The sequence below is a fragment of the Rattus norvegicus genome, chromosome 3 (genome assembly GCF_021556685.1).
Source record: "Rattus norvegicus strain SHRSP/BbbUtx chromosome 3, alternate assembly SHRSP_T2T, whole genome shotgun sequence".
Lineage (NCBI taxonomy): Eukaryota > Metazoa > Chordata > Mammalia > Rodentia > Muridae > Rattus > Rattus norvegicus.
Window position 1 is genome coordinate 92,683,919 of NC_141536.1, and position 20,452 is coordinate 92,704,370.

Here is a 20,452-nt window from a genome sequence, read left to right on the forward strand (position 1 = left end):
CACTCTGAGAACCAAAGCAATTTGAGGAATTCTGATTTTAAACAAAACCTGCTCACATTAATATAACTGGGGTATAATTCTTAAATTCCCCACCATCTTCAAGGAAAAGTCATTACTTCTGGTGATAAATCACAGTGGTAGTGAGCTTGGGTGTTCCCAGCATGGAATTATAGCCCCAGTGGTAAACACAGCACAGCTGGAGGAGGATAACCTGCCTCCTTTTCTACCTCATGCCTGCCATTCACCATGTGGTTGATCTGTGATGGAAGGGGGCACCCCCTGCAGTGGAAGCAGGATGCCCCAGAAGCCTGACCATCTCCTCTCCCCCACTGCTTGCCATCCCCAGAACCTCCTCCTTGTCATCTCCAACAACACTGTGCTGCTGTGGGAGACAGAATGGTGATGTCTTCTAAGGTAACTACATCCCAGTCCCTGAACTGTGAACATTACCTCCCTTGACAAAGGAGATTTGTGGATGGGGTTCGGTTAGGCTACAAGAGAGGTAGTTCATCCTGGATTATTTGGGTGAGCCCCGTGTGATCACAAGGTCCTGGTAGGAGGGAGGCAGGAGAGTCAAAATGAGCACAAGGTTAGAGGGAGGCTGGACCGGTAACCCACAGTTCTTAATCTGGAAGTAGGGGAGAGGTGGTTTCCCCTCAAGCCCCCAGAAGCAGGTTGCTCTGGGAGCATCTCTGTATCTGTCCTGAGTGAGCTGAGTTTTTGCCTTCAAGAACTGTCAGACAATCCTGTATTATTTCAAGCTCCTCCCACTCATGCATGGTTGTTATAACAGCAATAGAAAACCTATTCCCCAGGACAAGTGGACCTGCCTCTGCAGCAAAGCCCTTCCAGTTTGTCACTCTCTAGTGCCAAAGGAGAAAACTTTTAACCTGGAAATTTTCTAGGTTTAGCTTGGACGTGAGAAGGAGGGAGCACTGTGAGAGGAGAAAGTGGAGAGGGGCCACCTGGAGAGGGCTGGGCTACTCTTCAGACTACACTTCCTAAACAAAGGCTGAGAGAGATTATTCCTGACTAGAGTTTGTTCTGGCGCGGAGGGTAAGCATTGACCCCAGTTTGACCTTGGGAACCTTTCATAGCTTCTTGTTGCCTCAGTTTTTCTCCTCTGCAAAGCGAGACTTTGTGTCTGCTGCAGATGCTCTGTATCAAATGGATTCCTGTGCACAAACATGCTCGAAACAGGAGTCAGCACACAGCCAGCTTTACATAAACTCCATGGAATAGGAGCGGACATTATTTTAAGAGCAGGGCAGGGCGTTTAGAGTCCTAGTCGTTTGGACCTTGTTCAAATAGATCAGGTTGAGCAGGTTTCTTCCTGCACAGTCTTCCCTGTGGAGGCTTTCCCTTTCTGAATACAGCCTGGAGTCGAAAGCTACTGACTGAGCCTCTCAGACTTAGTTAACCAAGATCCAGAACAGTCTCAGGAGATCGGACATAACGTGTCAGTGTGGCAATACTGACATGTGACTGTACACCAAGAAACCTCTTATGTCACCCTACGCTGTGTTCACGCCCCCATCAACACCGATTCACACCCTGGGAACATGTGTGCCACAAGAGCCAGGAGGCAGCTGGCCTAGTTTCTAGACCTAAAAATTTTCCACCTTTGCTATGCTGTAGCAAAATCTTTGTCCTGCATCTGGTTTGTCATCTAAGCTAAGCTGCTCCTTAGAGCTGGAATGGGAGCCTGGAATTACTGCTGAATTATGACATTTACCTTGCAACCCAGCAACCTAACAATAACTTCATTTAGTTCCCAACGTGGGGCAGGAACAGTGGATTTCTTTTCAATAAAATGCTGTCAGTTTTTGAGCAAATAACTGAGGGTTTATGTATCAAAATTATTAATGTATCTTCATAGTAATTTTCAGGGGAAAAAAACACATATCTTTTAGTAAAGGGACCGCATTCATTCTGAGGCCCTCCGAGAAAGAAAGCCAACACCATGGTATTCTTACTTCAAGTAGGAAAGCCTGTGTGAAATCTAATTTCTGCAGAATTGCATTCCAAGAACTCATACCTTGCTCACATAAAGATACCTTTCAAAACTTAAACACAACACATTCAGTTATGCCCTGGTGTTTTAGTTTGTTTTGGTTTTGAAAGCTATAAAGAAACAAACTGAAGCCCTGTTTATTTTTAGCAGACACCTCTAGAAAACCCTGAAAAATATTCTATTTATAAAACAGAGAAACCGTTTTCATGCCAACTGGCTTAGAAATCAGAATGAATAGGCCCGAGTGTCAGGAAAAACAAATGTTTGTGTGTGCAAGATTCCTTCAACCTATCAGCAGTTCTAAAACACCTCAAAGCAATTGACCCAGGTTTGTTTTTGGCTAATGAAAGGCTACCCGGAAATTGATAAGTTGTTCTTAATTTTCTGAATAGATTGGAACAGAATGAGTGGCACAATGGGATTTTTAAAAAAAAAAGTGAAATTTGAAATGAGAGTGACTTTCATGAGTTATGCTTCAGAGTGAAAATATAGTGAATTTAAATAATTTTCCAGTTAAATTATTTCACTATGACATTACATAGAACATTTGTAATTTCATCAACCTTTAAGGCATTAAAAATGAAAATGAAACCTTGGTTGAGTAAATTCAATGGCTATAAAATATTCTAGAAACTGAATGTAAGTGACCCCCTGTCAGTAGAGGGCAGAGTGGGGGGCAGGCAGGCTGCACCCTGCCACTTAATCCTTCTGATCAGCGATGTTTCATGCTGTTTTTTTTCTAAACACTGTTAGTAACAGCAGTAACGATGAAGCAGCTCTTACTGTGAGTCAAACAATCTATTAAAAACTTTATGTGGATTATTTGTTTTAATTTTCTCAATAATATATCTAAGAGGTAGACACTGCCCCCATCTTGCGGATGGGGAAACTGAGGTTTTGAAAGGCATAGCAACTTGCCAAAGCTCACACTTCTGGAAGTACTAAACGTGGTTCATACTCAGGACTCAGATCCAGAGCTCCAGCCTAGGTTTCCCTGATTGCTCCTGGGGCCAGCCCTGAGCCAACAGTGAAGAACTCTGGCAGAGGCTCGAGGGGACTGAAGTTCGTGACAGTCTGTGTTCTGATAATAACCTCAGAGAGTTTGGGAATCTAAGGCAAACCTTCTATCGCCATCCTCAAAGGAATGGCTCTTTCTGACTTCTTCACATTGTCTCAATCCATTGATTAGCCCAGGCGAGCCTGGGCCTGATCTCTATGGGCTGTCTGCCATACCTCACAGTGTTTCCATTTGTACTCACAGCTGTCTGTTTTTCTGGATGGCCCTCCATTCTCTTTTCACCGCTAACTCAGATCTCTCTGAATACAGGACCTGGGATGCAGCAGGCATTCAGGAGATGTGTGAGAAGCCAGGGGAACAAGTGCCTGCACCCATGTAGACTGTATGTAGATTTGGGCACTCCGTTCAGTGTATAGAGGGCTGGTGGTTCCAGCCACATTTTGTCCTAAGAGTTCTTCTGGTATTGCCTCACTATAATTTATCTTTGTGTAGAGCATCTTATTGCATATTAAATAATGGGAATTTTCTCGACTGTTTTTTTAATGGATTCTACAGGACATATTTGCTTCCATTTATTTTGCTCTTATAAATAATATTCATAGTAAACAGCTTAACGCACAGCATTTTTATTCGATCTTGGATTATTTCGCTAGCATATAATTTCTGAGTAGAGATTACTGGGTCATAGTATAAACTATGTGTAAGGCTTGTGATGCACTGTCCAATCCGTTTGTTTTCCCTTTTCTTTGATTTATTTTATCTTATTTTAATGTGTTTCAAGCGTACTTCATTTATGTGGGTGACCGTGGTAGCCAGAAAAGGGCCTTGCATCCCCTGGAACTAGATTTACAAGAAAGCAGTTGTAAGCTCTGTGACATGGGTTCTAGGAACCAAACTCAGGTCCCTCAGAGGGGCAGCAAGCCCTCTTAACCACTGAGCCATGTCTCCAGCTCCCACTGTCCGATGTAAATAAAACATGGACGACATAATGCAAAAGTGTTTGAGGTAGCCATTTTTAAAAGAAAAAAAAAGAATAAAATTCATTTTAATAGGTTTCATTTAGCCAAGTTATCCCCAATATTATTATTTTATATGTACTTGCTACAGTGATTTTTAGAAATTTTAACGCGTTTTTTTTTTCTATGAAGTATCCAAAATGTGGTGTATGTATCCAAGTTAGCACATCTCAGTTGAAACTAACCTCAGGCCTAGGTGCTCAGGACTCATTAGTGGCTGTCATATTAGACAGCCTTAGTCTATGACATACACACACACACACACACACACACACACATATCATAGACATATATATGTACATATACACATTATGTATACGTACCTATATATACTGTATCTACATTTGATTTATCTATAAATTTATTTATTTATACATTTATTTAGCTAGTCTTTTAAAGCAGCCCTTTGTTTTTGAATACCCAGCCTTCCTGCATCTTGCTGTGTCCTGCCCTCCAATCAAAAGTATTATCTGAATCACTCTCTTTAGCATTTATCCTAAATATCCTGGTAATATTTTCATTATTGAGAATATTTTCTTGATCTCTGTTTCAGGTCACTCACTTTACCAGAGCTTAGGGTACACCGAGATGAATCAAAATGGCTTACAATCTTCTGGAGAAGAGGTGTAACCCAACCTTGGCTAAAATGCCTTTAAGAGTAAAGGCAAGCACACCTACATACCTCAGAGAGAATGTAAACTATGATAAAGTTCACGAATGAGGATTAGACAAAAGGCTGAGGGGATTAGAGAAAGCTTCTTGAAGAAAATATAATTATGACCCGAGCCTTGAGGGCGCAGTAAAAATTTAATGGGCAGAGAGAGGGGGATGGTTGGGCCTGTAACTATCTTGTTATCCCAACCAGATGGCAGGGTGGTGAAGGCTGGGACGTTGCCTCTCTTTGTGCTTAGCTCTCCCCAGAGTGCCTTGCCAGAGGTTCATAGAGGAAGGTGCCTGTAATGTTTGTTGAGCCCAATTAATAATACATGGTTGGCTGGTACAGGGTGAAGGAGACACCCTGCCTGTGTGCCTGCCTCCGCCTCCGAATTGAAGGGGCCGCGTAAGCTTTTCACTCATTCCTTAGACTGTGCACAGTCAGGGCTTCCTCAATTCACTAAATCACTCTGGACTGAAACTAGTTCTTTGGAGCCAAAATGGTAGATAAATGGGGCCCGGTGCTTTAATTTCCATCTGACCTATTTGTGACTCACTCCAATTCCTCTGAGCCTGGAACCTGCATGAATAGGGCTCAAGGACAAACGGAGACCCGGGAATAGGAGGGCACTCGTCTCTTGTTTTATTTGCGACCCGCTTACACCCTTACACTGGCATTTGCTTGACAACAAGTTTCTCAGGAATTGTGACCCCTGTTTCACTATCTAGGAAAAGGGAGTTCAGAGAGGTTACTTGCTCAAGTGGCTCTGAAGACTCAAAACTAGAAATCCCATCGTCCAATACCCAAGCCTTTGTCCTTCTGTGTGTTCCAAACTTGGGCCACCTGCGTTAATGGCTGACTCCAGTGCTTTGGGATGTGTCTGCTCAACATTGCCCAAGTTGGAGAAGGAGGGAAAAGATCAACTTTCCGGTGACATAAAGATTGCACAGTAGCAAACAAAGCTAGGGGAGTGACGATGCTAACAGTTAGATGATGCTAACGGGCATCATAGCAGGTGCTAGCTGGCCTCGAGTTCTTAGTTATAGGAAAGATTGCTCTGAGTGAGTTTCGCATAGACTCATTTGATCCTCACCACAGACCTATGGGCTGTGTATTATCATACCCATTTTACAGACTGAAAAACAGATCAGCTATGTGATACACCCAGAGTCTTTAGAAAGCAACGCAATCACCTGTTATGCTCTTACCCTCAGACAACTATTTGGCATGGTGGATATTTTTTTACAAGATATTTTGAGTTTATACTGACATACTATGACATACTAAAAGACAACACTTTGGGTTTCCACTGACCATCAAGTCATGCACACTTTTCTCCTGAGGTCAGACTCTCAGGTGAATTGCTCGGGTGACAGTGGCTCGCCACCTGAGGCCACTAAGCTTCCTGTCTACCCCCTCAGCTCCAGACTGCACTGGGCTTTCACAACCACCTGTCAGTCATTCCTCTGCCGTTTCCTTTTCACATGATGGGCTCTCTACTAGTGAATCCCCCCCCTTTGTGTCTCAGAACATTAAATAGTATGTTAAAGAAAGCATCATTAGCAACATAAATGTCTGACACATACGCACTCTGAATTAAAGCACCGTAAAGTGTTCTTCTGTCCTCTAATGTGCCAGCCTCTACTGCACCACTCTGTGTCACAGAATCTCCACCGTGCCAGCCCTTCCTGTACTGTCCTCTTTCACATTATCCCCCGTGATGCCAGACTATCCAGAATTGCACAGTCCTCTGTTCGTCCATCCTCTGTTGCAGCACCCACTATACTCTCCTCTCTGGTACCACCCTCCATCTACCACCCTCGTGCTACTCCTCTGCTCTGTTATTCTCTCCTCTCTTGTATGATCTCTTCTGTTTGGGTCAGAGACTTCATCGGTCCTCCTGTATCCGTTACATTCCGTCTCTGAGGGTCTGCTTGGTAACAAGAAAAATCCAGACAACTCTGAGCTCACCTCTCTCTCCTCACTCTTTAAAACCTGAATAAGGCAGGCTCTGCTTGCTTGGTTCTCCCTGAGCTCACCTCTCTCTCCTCACTCTTTAAAATCTGAATAAGGCAGGCTCTGCTTGCTTGGTTCTCGAATGTCTGCAGGTAAGCAGCGGGGAGGGGAGACACAGGTGTGCTCTGCCTGGTGCCCAAATACTTGGCAGTCTTCCCAACTCTTTTCTCTGTCCTGTTCATTCTGTGCCTTAGCACCAGCCAAGCATGTAACGCACAGTGCCCCCTGGCTTGGTCTCTTCTGGGAGATGGCTTTGGTGTTTCCTCCTGCTGCATCCACCCGAATGTTAGGACTATTTGAAGGGAAAGGTGACTCCCTGCAGTCCCACCAAGCATTCCCTGGGTCACTTCTCATTTGGGAAGTAATCCATTTTAGGAAGTGCTAGCTTGTTTTTTGGCTCATTCGGAGTTTCCTGGAGGCTCTCTAAAATCAGATTGCCTAGAAAGGACAGCCAGGGTTTAGAGAATTCTTCCTATGGCACCTTTATATATGAAATAACTGGCTGTTGTTTTGGGGGTTTTTTTGTTTTTGTTTTTGTTTTTTTAGGAAAGCTGTTGTGGATTCTCTTTGTCTAGCACCTAGCTTGCTAGAACATAGCTCACAACGGGCATCCACACCCAAAGGTACCCCAGTGGATGAGTAGATACCCTGGAGGCTCACCAAGCCATCCTCACTGGGCTTCCAAGCTGTTAGGTGTGCACTACACAAAGAAAATGACTAGAATTCACTTTCCAAGTCTCTGTCTGGCCCGGCGTAGTGCAGGGCTGCACTGGGCATTCTGAAATCTTAGGTAAACAACGAATACCGCATTCCAAAACAATGGGATATCAGTCAACCACAAAAGGGTTGGATGTCTGACACCTGGTGTGTTATAGAAACGTTACACTAAGAGAAATAAACCAGACACAGATAGTCCGTTGTCTGGTTTTCACTTATATGAGGTGTCCAGATTATGCCCGACTGAGTAGACAAGAAGTCTAAGAGTGTTTACCAAGAGCTGGAGGATTGACCCAATAGCGAGCTGTCGTTGAATGATGTGTACAGAGTTTGAGGGTGGACAGCAGTGATGGTAGCATTGTGAATATACAGTTTCAGAGAAACAACCCAATTATACCCAACACGATTAAGGTAAACTTTGTATTGTGTATATTTTATCATAATAACATGTCCATTTTCCTCCTTGTAAGATAAAATGCTACTTTTTATTACCAGTTAAGCCTCCTTTCTTGTGATGAGTTTGTATTAGATGCCCTTGCTGAAGAGTACTGTCTGCTTGCAGGGGTGGGGTCTGAGGAAGGGGTTGTAAATACAGTTCTTATTGCAGTAAACGCAGTTCTCATCCTGGCTGCTCAGTGCAAGGCACCATTTGTGACAGTGCTAGACTGAGCAGGGGACAACTCTGTTCTAACTGAAGGTAACATGGATTTTCTTAGCTGCAAAGTAACACTTCTATAAGTATCAGGTCATATTGAACTTCTCTACTGCCCACAAAAATACCATCTGTCTCGATATGATCTATCCTGTGCCCTGCTGGGCTCTCATGGTATGATGGGTGACTTCATCTTCTCAGTCATATGGAGGGGGACAGAAAACATGAAGAGACCAAAATGACTTTTTTTTCTCTGCTATGCTGGTGATTTGTGTGTGTGTGTGTGTGTGTGTGTGTGTGTCTGTGTCTGTGTGTCTGTGTGTGTCTGTATGTGTCTATGTCTGTGTGTGTGTGTTTGTGTGTGCGCACATGGGGGCATGAATGGAGGTGGGTGATTGTGTGTGCATGTGGCGGGGTGGAGATGTTTATGCGGGGTCACATAACTGGATATGGAGGCAGGAATTGGATATCAGGTGTCCTCCTCTATCACTGTCTGACCAACAAGCCCCAGTGATGTTCCTAGCTCTGTCCCCACCTTTGTGGTTACAGGAACACACAGCCACACCTGGCTTTAACATGGGTCCTAGGGCACTGAACTCAGGCCCTCATGCAAAGCTCTTTTACCCACTGAACCTTCTCCGCAGTTTGCTCTTCCTGCTCAGAACTTGTTTATAAGATTAAAGGCCAGGATGCTTGGGTGGGCCATGCAGACACTGGAACGTTATCTTTAATAATTCATCGGGAGCCACGTTTGAAATCAGGTCATAATGTCTTGTTTCTCGATTCCTAAGGCAAGTCCTGAGCACACTACCTCCTTTCCAGTAGAGAAGGATACCAGAGGCCAGCTTCTGATACTTTCCCCTTGTTAGTTACAAGACAGGAGCACTGTTAGCATGTTGGAAAAGACGGCAGCGTCTGATCCTTTGGCTCAAGAAGCCCCACCTGTAGGTCATGGGGCTCAGGAGACTACCTGGAACCATTTCATCCTTTTGCATACACAGCTCCCCGACCACATTAGTCACCCAGGACTGCCCTTTATCAGAACCGTATCTTTTCATCCCGAGCACCTTATGACTACAGGCGATACTACAAAGCCCCAGTGAAGAGGGACAAGACAGCTGTCGGAAGAAAAGCCTGCAGTGCCCTTTGGAGGCAGCTGGGCCAGTGTTCTCGTGAGGCAGGCTGTCCAAGCAGCTGCACGGGGTGGAAAGATTGAAGTTTTCCCTCTCCCTGCTAACAATAGTGAGTGTGTGTGTGTGTGTGTGTGTGTGTGTGTGTGTGTGTGTCTGTGTCTGTGTCTGTGTCTGTGTGTGTGTGTGTCCTTGATTCAAGTCAGTCTTTGAGCCAAAGCAAGACATCTTTTTAATTGCACAGAAGAGTAACTTGCAGACTAGCCAACGGAGGGACTTACGTAGGAGAGAAGAAGGCCTCTCAAAACCCAGATTAGAGGGAAACGGAGGGAGCACAGGTGGAGCAGAAGGGGACAGGTGGCTGCCTCTCTTCTGGATATTCTGGGTGACACCTCTGGTGTCAGGGAATCTGCTCTTTCTAACTGACAGGGAAGCTTGGCAAGCAGGGGCGGGCTCGGCCATCGGGTGAGCTGGAGATCAGGAGTTACCGTGACAGCTTCATGGCATGTGAAGTGCAGGGTGATTTTCACCAGCGGTGCTTAAATTAGCTTCTCTTGGACTTAGTATGATGTGCGATCGGAGAGGGAGTGCCGGGCCTGGGGAAGGAGGACTGTGATTCCGAAGGGCCTCTATCTAGGAAAGTAAGAACATGTGGAAACCGGTGCCTACTTTCTGAGTTTGGTTTAATGGAGATGCCAAGGCAGCACTGGTACCATTAATTAGTAGCTTGTCAGTTCCTCCAATGAAACCTCTCTGAGGTCTCTATTATAAATATCCCAAGGACCCTGAATACCCCCCGCTCTGAGCTTCCTCACCTGAAGGGCTTGCCAAAATCTCATCACCTGGGCCAGCCACCTAAGCAGCCTTGACAAACTGTTGTGCCCTGTGCACTCGGGTTTCAGGGAGCTGTCTGAGCAAGACTGCGTGAACGAGTGAGCAAGCGAGCGTCTTTCTGAAAAATCTTCCACTCAGACACCGTGAACTGAGAAGTGCCTTTTAATAAGTAATCAGCCGGAAGAGATCGGGCTGTCTAGCCATCTAGTAACGCTTGCTGGATCACTGGGGACCTTTAAAACATTCTGGAGCAGGACGCTCTGTGATTTGTTGAGTACTTGGCTAAAAGAAGAAAGAGACTGAGCAATCCTCTGCATGTACACACATTTACACACGGATGGATAGATAGACAGACAGACAGATGATAGATAGACAGACAGACAGAAACATATTGTTAATGCATCATATATAAATAGAAAGTACAAATCAGCACTCCCAGCCTATGTCCTGCCAAAGATTAGACACACAGTTTATTTTATCTCCATTGGAAGATGACTTTTTATTACAAAGATGGGGAATCTGAAACTCAACAAAGGCAAGGAAGTGACTGGCAGGTGTGGGACTTGAACATGGGTCTGTTTGACTCCATAATCCATGCTCTTAACCTCTGCCTCTCAGATAAGTGTGGCTGGCTTTTATAGAACCTCGGGGTCCCCATGACTGTAAGGCGGCCAGCCTGCCAGGTCCCACAGCTGGGTTTTACAGGAACCATTGACCTCTCCTTCAGAGCTTCTAAGGAACCGGAAGAGAGACACCCCAGGGCTTCTAAGCCTTGCAGAAATACTCAGGAGACCTGGATGCATAAGAACCCATCTTTGTGATATAGCCAGCCCAGTTCTTGTCTGCCCATGGAAGGTGAACAGTGACCCAAACCAGGATGGGAACCAGAGCAGCACACCTGACCTCCAGTTTTGCTGGCCATAAATCTCGATTTGCCAGAACAGGCCCTGCCCCCTCTGAAGTTTGTGGAGGGAGTAAACAACCGTTCTCGGTCCAGGCATCCTAGGATTTATGGCCAGCAGCTCCTTCTGCTTGCACTGATGCTCCGTGCACTGCAAACATGGGTGACCTTTGCAGCGATTTCATCTCAGCCTGCTTCCGTCTAGAAGACCTGGTTTTTTGGTTGCTTTTTTTTTTCTTATTGACAGTGTTCCCAACTAGTTCTGCCTGTTAACTCTCTTGACTCCTGCCGCTCTAGGAAGTCCAGCCACAGAGGCTAACAGCTGGTAATTCAAGAGCCAAGGTCTGATTGGTGCCTTGAAAGCGTCCCCAGTTCCTGTCCATGTGAGTCTTAGGTCCAGTGGTTTCAGGCAGATGGAACTGCTCCCCTTCCTTCCAGACCTTTCTAATCCCTCCCCAGGAGGGGACCGTTTCAGGCACAGATTGGCCTGCTAGCATGAAGGTGCTTTGTGAGCCCTTTTCTTACAAGTTGGTTCCCATGTGGTATTTGTTAGTCACAGCTAATTATGAAGTCCTTGGCCAAGGCACTAGACATTGTTCCTTGGATTCCACCCCCTCTTTCTCCCCCTTGCCCCCTGTTGCTGCAGAACAAAACCTATTGTGACTCTTTGGAGGTTGGCTATGCACATATTTTCCAGTGAAACCCTGATGGGCTCTCTGCTGGGGTCTCATGTTTCAGATTCAAACTGAACTGGACAGAGCATTATTCACTGACATTGACAGAGCCCGCCCGCCTTTGGTCTGAGCAGACTTTTCTCCCACACTGCACTGGGTCCCTCACAGGCAATTTGGACAATTCACTGAGAATAATTCACAGCATTACTCAGAACCTGGGTAATCTGTACAGAATAGTATAATGTTATGAACGTTAGATCATAGGAAGCTCAAGTGCCAGGTGTCGCCAGCTGCCCTGAGTGGCAAGGTTGCAGAGTCTGAAGCCGCCCTTGAATCCCTCTTTCCTGTTCCCCAGGGAAGACTGCCTCAGTGTTCACCTGCTCTGTGTACTGGGCTGCTGCAGAAAACTTCCACATCCGGGGCTGGGGATCTGGCTCAGCGGTAGAGCGCTTGCCTAGGAAGCGCAAGGCCCTGGGTTCGGTCCCCAGCTCCGGAAAAAAGAACCAAAAAAAAAAAAAAGAAAACTTCCACATCCTAAAAGCAAGCCTGAAATGCATAACTGAGTCCCCTCATTTATTCATTCCTTGGACAAAGAGACTAGCCACTGAGGGTCCTTCCCTTACCTAAGGTCCACATGAGCATGAATGTGAGAATTAGAACCTAGGTCTCCCAATGTTCGGGGGCCCCATTTTTCCTGTGGTGGGCTGGTTCTGGAAAACATCACCAGGCTGCTTTTCTCTCTAGCTTATTGCCACTATGTTATGTGAAGACCTTCCTTATGTGCAGGAGACGAGAACTAGAAGATGGATAAAAAATAGCAGTGACATCACACTGTTTTCCCTAAGAGCCACCTGGCAACCCCATGCCATCCTCTGGAATCATCCAGCATTCAGACTGGAAGGCTGATGCAGCTACCATTCATTTTTCTATTATATTCATGAGACAGCCTCCCCCAAACACATTAAAATCACGGGAGAAGGTTTTTGTCGCCATTGTTTAACAGAAGACCATGGACTGGAATTGGCCCATTTGGGGTTGCATGGTAGCTATAAGTACTAGTGCTGGAGATGTTGATAAATTGCTATCACTAATGGCGTGCTTCTATCTAAATATAGACTGAGACTGCATGGTTAAGGAGTGCTGTGAGGAATTAAAGCCAATGATCTAGATAAAGGCTCTGGGTAAAATATATCAGCGCCTTGATAAATGCCCCTGTCACTGTAACATAACCGCTCACTGTCATACACACAGGGGCTTGAACCCAAATGAAAGCCAGACACATTAAAACGTTGTCCTTAACTTGGACCCTTCTGCATTTTGTCACAAGCTTAACATTAACCAAACACAGTTTGGGTTATCTATAGACCGTGAGTTCAGCCTAGTCTTTCCCTGGAAGCTTCTAAAACTGAGTACTTCCTGAGAAAGGGAGGGTAGGACTACGGCTTTTAGGAGAAGAACCTACAAGAGGAACATTGAAAGAATTAACTCCTTTGACTGTGAAAGTCCCAAGGGCGTCCCGGGGCTCAAAGCTGCCTGTCTCCAGCAAAACGAAGCCCCTTGCTGTCCCCACAACTTGGGTGTGCTTGGGACTCTTTCAAACATGTCTTTATTTTCCAGCCAAACAAGAACCAAAGGTCCAGAAGCTTGTTTTCAAAATTTAGGAAAGCAGATGTTTTTGCTTATTTTTTCTTTAGCCTCCCTTCTGCCAAAATGCTAAGTTTTCACTGGGTTCTGTAGTTGTTTTTCTGTTTTGTTTTGTTTTTACTTTTAAGACAAATCTTGGACAAGGGTCACTGTGAAAGGAAGAAGGGTGAGAGTTTTCAAGCCGGGGAGCTCTGTTTTTTTAAAACCTGAATGAAAATATGCAAGAACCCCAAGGAAAGGCATGCTAGGGGCCACGAGAGAACAAGACGGATGGATTCTTTTCTAGAAGAGTCTCAGGCTTTCTTCCCAGTCCTGGTGCCTGGGGCTGCCTAGTTAATCAGGAATAGGACAGTGGACATTGCTTTCTCACAGAATTCTGGTGGAGCATACACTGCATATCAAGTAAAGACCAGTACTACTCACAAGCCTATAGCTCCCAGTCTGCTCAAACACAGTAGATACTGATGAGTTCCTATGGCTTCTTTAACCAATTAAAAAGAATTAGTATCAACACACAACACAGATATGCCATTGTTAGTGTTAGTTGAAGTCTGAATCTAGTCCTGCCAAACTAAAATATAGGACTGACAGGGCTATTTCCTTTGACAGTCTCAGTCAGTTTTTTACTTTTTAAAAGAACCTTGGGCTGGAGAGATGGCTCAGTGGTTAAGAGCACTGACCCCTCTTCCAGAGGTCCTGAGTTCAATTCCCAGCAACCACATGGTGGCTCACAACCATCTGTAATGGGATCCAATGTCCTCTTCTGGTGTGTCTGAAAACAGCTACAGTGTACTCATATAAATAAAATAAATAAATCTTAAAAGAAAAGAAAGAAAGAAACAAACAAACAAACAAACTGGAGCTCTCTGTGTAGATCAGACTGACCACTGACTCAGATCAGCCTGCCAAGTTCTGGGATTACAGGCGTTTGCCACCATGTTCCACCAACAGTTCACTTCTTCAGTTTACATATCCAGCTTTTCAAGCCGACCCTGGCCTCCTAGACTTCATCTTCCATCTTCAAAGGCAGCAACCTCAGGTTGAGTTGGCTCTCATTGCTCCACTCAAGTCACCTCTACTGCCCTTCAGAGGCCACTGTCAGAGGCCTTGGTTGGTCACACAGGACCGCCTGTATAATCCAAGATGATGTCCCTATTTTAAGGTTAGTGATCTTTGCCACTGGAGATGTATTCACACCTTCTAGGTAACAGAATATGGAGCTTTTAGCAGGGAGCACTACTGCCCACAACTGATAACAGCTCCTTCTTTTATACAAGTACAATGGCTGTACTTAGTAGAGCTTTCGGTTATAAAGAGTGGAACCTTGCAGAAGCTAATGAAAAGGAAGGATCTTGTTGGTTCGTATCTTTGGAAGGGGGAGTTCAGGTCGTGTGGGACACAGCAGAGTCCATGTGTCCAAGCCCTCTCTTTCCTGTGTTGGGTTTCTTTGGTGGGTGATTCATTCTCAAGGACAAACTAAAGGGGAGCTGATATCTCCTAGCCAATTCTTGAGATTCGAGATTCCAAGAGGAGACTTGACCTTCTCGTTATCAGTGCGAGCAAACTCCCAGGGATGGCACTCAGCTGTCCAGCTTGTACATTTTTAAGTGAATCACAGGCAGATTACATACAGACAACTGCAAGTTGCTTCATCCAGGGTTCAGAATGGAATCGGCCTTACGGGAAACACATGTATTATGACAGGGACGGAGCAGCTTACCAGTGAAAATATGACATTGTCACCAGAGGAAGGAGAGAGCTGGGCGTGCCAAAGCAGCAGGTTTCCATCTACTCCATCATATCATAGCTTGATTTCAGAACAATGAAACGGCGATTGCATTTGTCCTCACGCCACAGACACACTTGAAAGAGTCCAGAAGTGAGTGGTTCATCTAAGGCAAATAAGTTATTCCGGTGTACACAGGAAGAGAGACTGGCGTGGTGGTTAAATCTGGATGGAGCCAGGTTGCCTTATTTTATGTCCGAGTTATGTTGAGGTAGTTTCATCATTTGTAAAATGGATGGAAATGCTATCCATCTCGGGAGCGCTAAACATTGTGGCGTTGAAGTATGCAGGAAAATGCTTAGGCTAGACTAGAACCTTGACAATGTAGATACCTAGCGAACAATAGCTATCTTGAGACATTATTACTATTATTACTATTATTATTATTATTATTATTATTATTATTATTATTATCACGTCGTTGGGCACAAGCTCCAGGAAGATGGCGTGGGGACTGGAAAGAGGGTTCGGAGTGAATTGGGCACTTTATTGTGTTCTGCTCTCTAGCTGGAGCCAGTCTCCTCTTTCTTCAACGTTCTCTCTTCACCATGGAGAAAAGGCTGATACTGTCACCTGAAATGTGGGTTTGGAAATGACCATCTTTCTGCCCATGACATTGACTGTGCATGTCCACCACCAAATGAAGGTTCTGTCAGTTTTTCTGAGTTTGGGTTCTTGAGGGAATCCTGTTAGTTTGCCCAGTGGTTGTCTTCAAATAAGAGTGCACAGTCCATTTGATCAACTGTGACTGGCAGTGGGCCCAGATTAAGTGGGGAAAGGAAAGTGGAGTGCTAGCAGGAAATTGTCCATCTTGTCTTTTGAAAGTGTTCAGAGCAAAGCACAATTTCCCTAAGGAGCAAGGAAGCCATTTTCAGAGAATACTGGTCAACTTGAATGTTTTGGATGTGGACAATTGGAAATGCCTTGTAGAAGCATGCAGTATTCCTAAAGAAAAACTATTCATTCTCATTCTCTCTCTCTCTCTCTCTCTCTCTCTCTCTCTCTCTATCTCTATCTCTATCTCTATCTCTATCTCTATCTCTCTTTCACAGGACATTTGTAAATGAGGCACTGTCAGGGCCAGTTAGACAGACATCCCCACTCCTTGCTCATATAGTCTCCATTTCAGAAACTCACTCCTGAAGCAGAAGAAGCTTTGGGAAGAGGCCCAAAAACACTGTTGGAAGCACATTCCTCCCGAATCCTCCCTTTGGTGACAAGAAGAGTTTTCTGTGACCCTCCCTTCACTTTTCAGAGCACACAGGTTGTTTTCCATAGCCTCCATCCAGACTGTTCAGGACACTTCAGTGGACAGTGGACAGTCAGGTGTCCTTTTGTCTGAGACTTTAACCAGGACCTCTGCACCAAACCTCTATAGCAATGGGGGGGGGGCGAGTCAGGAAGAACGGCTGGTGTTTCTTATCTCTGCAGCACTAAGGGAGACTGGGAATGCTTTGGATCAGGACTGGGTATCTTGGGAAGCACCGAGATTTAGGTGGAGACAAAGCTTTGTCACAGTTTTGATAGAAGCCTGCTGGGAAAGTCTCCACTGCAGTGGCTCCCATGCCCCTTTCTAGTTGAACAATCCGTAGGCCCCATGCCTGCTTTCAAATGGGTTGGTTTTGAAGCAGTCAACAGAAAAGCAGCCCGCTGCCAGGGCTAACCATCAAAAGAGAAAAGAGAGCATCACAAACTGTGGGTGAATACTCATGAGAAATATGACAGTCCAGAGGCTCATTCTGCTGGCCTGACCCATGTGTTATCTCCCCAAAGGACCCCGTGGTTTAATGGATGGGGCTTTAACCTACCCAGAGGCCAGTCTCTGCTGGACAAGTGGAACCTCATCCCTGAAGGCACCGACATACTCATGACACACGGACCTCCTCTAGGTGAGTAGTGCAGAGTTGGGCTTTCGTCGTGCAAAAAGCTCCCCGCCCGCAGCATGATAAATAATGCTTCAGGAACATAATAATTTTCCTTCAGAAAAAAATGTATACAAAAAAGAAAAGTCAATATCTTTAAAGAAACCCAGTATGGAAATTAAATTCATCAGTTGTGCTAGACTTACAGGTGTTCGTGAAATTAATGTTTTTTTTTTTTCATTTAGTTGAGTCAGGACGGGAGAATCAAATGAGCATGGAAAACTATAGACTTTTAAGCTTGGTAATTTATTTTAAGAACTGTATTCACTTCACAGTAAAGGGATAGGGTGGGACACAGAAGACAGAGACCTACCAATCACAGGCGTTTGAATGGCAGGGAAATGAAAGAAACTTTTGTTCAAAGGAGCTCATTTTCCTTTCACACATAGCACTGGGCCTGGGGTATCTTTAAAGGTTAACATGTGAGATGATTATATGAGAAAAAAATTTTTTTAAAGATGAAATATTTTCAGTAAGGGCTTGCCCCGAAAATGACTCACAGCTAGGTATTTTTCAGGCATATCATGGCAGCATTCTGATTTATACGGTCTCGGGGGTGTCAAAGCCACCTCCCTATCGACCCAGATTATTGATCTGAAGACAGTTATTTGATTTAAATAATTCGATCCTAATTTACTGATAAGCCCGTTACCGGTTTGGCTGGTTACAGGACATTTTGAGCCAGGACCCACCCACCCCAGTCTCACCATCCACTTTGTACAGACGCTTCCTGCTAAGCGTGCTCAGAAAGAGCAAATGTTTCGATTTGGATGCACACGTTGTTATGCCTCTGTTTCTTTTTTGTGGGGGGGACACCTTTTGTGATGTTATGGCAATGCATGGTGTTAATAGTTTTCTTGGTCACACTGGGTTGAAGGTGACCTTCGTGATTTCTGTTGTTGTTACCTTGTTAAGCATGAGCCTTCACTCTACCAGCCTGCAGAAGAAAGCATTTTATTGCTCATTCCCTGCACATAGTTAATCACGGTAGCTGCCCCTGTTAAGAACCACTCAGCACTGCTTCCCTTCCCTTGCAAAGGGAAGGCTCCATGTTTCCAGAACAAGTAGAAGGGGGTGCGGGCTGAGGTCCTGGAGCCACAGGCTAGTGATGGTGAAGTGGAAAGAAAGGCTGATTCTCTTGGAGTCAACGTGGTACACTGGGGACCGTCACGCCCACACCTCCCTCTGAAGCACTTCGGCTCACCTGAGTCCCCCTAAGACTGTATTTGCCAATGATCCTAATCAAATCACCATCCATTTACTTCCTTATTTACACTAATTTTGTCACTAAATGGCCAACCAGATATTTTGGCTAGCGTGACTTACTGCAGGAACATCCCGGCCAGTTTAATTGCCGCAACTGAGCAGCATGGCTGGGTGCAGTTCAGGGTGCGGGTCCTGGGTAGCTGCAGCCCAGAACCATTCCCATCACCAGAGCATTCTCTCGAACATGGCTTCAAACAGAACAGGCCGTACACAGTGAAGCCATTCATTTTGGCATGAGGCAGGTGATGGTGATAACTGGGCACAGTAGTCCACACAACCCCGACATCCTAGCCAAGCTCACTGCTTCCCCTCAGTCATAGTAGAGGTGAGATATGTCAGGGTGTACATATATCCACGCCCAGAAGCTTCGTGAGAAGTCAGACAAAGCGTTGAGTGTGGGATTCTCTGGGAAACGTTGTGGAGTGCGGGGGTGGGGCTGGAGAGCTGGGATTCCTGAACTCTCGGTGTGATGGAAGCTGAATGTCCCCTTCGCCCTCTGCTATTAATAGTCTCAGCCAGATGTTATCTGAGGTACTCAGAGACTCAGTGAAGTGCTTTTCCTCCTTCGAGAAAACACGCCCATGAGGTAATAATGCTAATCACTGTGGATTCAGAATGTTCCCTTTTCTGGATAGTTTTGTATCCCCTAGTTCGGTTTTTGCTACACACTTACTCTCATCTGGTAGTCTTCCTGTTCTCTCAGGCCACTCCCCACACCCCAGCTACCCTGTCTTTACAGATACTCAATATTCATGCCTCCTGCCTAGCCAAGTAAAACGGAAATCCGTCCCTTCCTGCCCTGCCATTGCTAACAGTAGAAAGTGCCTAATGGAGCTGTGGAATGGATTCCCACAGGTTGGGATGCAGCCCTTCATCCCACCTGGCTTCTTTATGCCCCATCCTGCTGAGGTGTATGGATTTCATGTTAGGCCATAATCATCTGGATAGCTGACTTTTGCTATAATTGATGTCAGTGTTTTATAGATTTTCTGCATTCAGCAAAGGACTAAGTGGCTTTTACTTTAAAACTAGTCAATTAGCCCAAGCTTGCTGGATGCCACCAGGAGGTCATGTTGTCTGTTGCTAAAGCGGATTGGAGGAGCAACTGGGTATTCCAAATCTTCGGTTGTCAGGAACCAGCAAGGGTTAAGAATGATGTCTCTAAGCAGAACTCTGGCCAGTTCCCCTGGCAGCACTTCCAGATCCCCTTTCTGTGAACTGTCACGAGAATAAACTGGTACGTGTACATACAAGAAAGAATTTTGAAGAAGAGAAAGCAGCGGAATTGAGTGGGAAAGAGCTGTTATGGGGCTGCCGGGAATAAATGTCATTGATCTCATGAAGAAGGTTCGAAACCTGTGGTTGAATAAATCAAACTTCTTGCAGAAAAAGAATGTTAATTAACTGGAAAGGGGGGAAAAATGGAAACCAGAAAAAAATTAATCAAGAATCCAAAGAAGACAAAACGATGAGTGAACGCTCCTTAAAAGCCATTCTGAGCTTTAATGGGGAGGCCAGGAGTACAGATAACATAATAAACCTTGGGTGAGTTATGGCTTCCTGAAAGTCGGCATGAAACCTTACCTGAAGGAGGAAAATTAAGAGCACTGATTGCGTTCTGTCCTTAGGTTTTCGAGACTGGGTTCCAAAGGAGCTTCAAAGGGTTGGCTGTGTGGAGCTCTTAAACACAGTCCAGAGGCGCGTCCGGCCCAAGCTGCATGTGTTCGGCGGAATTCACGAAGGTAAGAACACAGGGATGGACGCCGACCGTGCAGGCAGCTCAGTCAGACATGTGGTTTGGTTAGAACACAGTGGTTCTCAAGCTTTATCAGAAAGGAATCCTTTTATGAGATGAAACCTCGTGAGAAATGCTCACATCCATGAAGCTGATAAATATTTCGTATTGTTGTCTTTTAAGTAGAAAGGCAAGTAGGAGCCCAGCGTGGCTTACTTTACCTTGGGCCCCACTCTCCCAGGCAGCCCTGGTGTCTAGGGCTAATGACCATCGCTGTAGCACCGTTAAGGCCAGGTTTTTTTCTTTAAGGGAGTTAGACAAGTTGGCCTGGAGGGTAGACATAGCCCAAGGCATCTATAGTCCTGCCTGTATCTGTGATGTCTTACATGCCAAACACAGAACCAGGAACACAAGCTCATCTCTACAGGGTTGCTCTGTATGTGCGAGGAAAGCTTCCTAACAGGTAATGGAA

General features: G+C 45.3%; 1 protein-coding gene and 1 long non-coding RNA gene across 10 annotated transcripts in view; both read left to right on the forward strand.

Moving 5' to 3' along the window:
• The window catches only part of Mpped2 (metallophosphoesterase domain containing 2), a 175,688-nt gene that overhangs the window by 151,808 nt on the left and 3,428 nt on the right, over window positions 1–20,452 (forward strand). For all 9 annotated transcript variants that reach the window (NM_198778.3, XM_087653283.1, XM_087653286.1 and 6 more), the window contains 2 exon segments: window positions 16,831–16,946; window positions 19,874–19,987. In NM_198778.3, coding sequence (NP_942073.2) covers window positions 16,831–16,946; window positions 19,874–19,987 — 230 coding nt within the window.
• LOC148006527 (uncharacterized) lies at window positions 8,294–12,151 on the forward strand. Its single transcript, XR_015683703.1, has 2 exons — window positions 8,294–10,960; window positions 11,072–12,151. It is a non-coding gene; the product is annotated as an uncharacterized LOC148006527 (long non-coding RNA).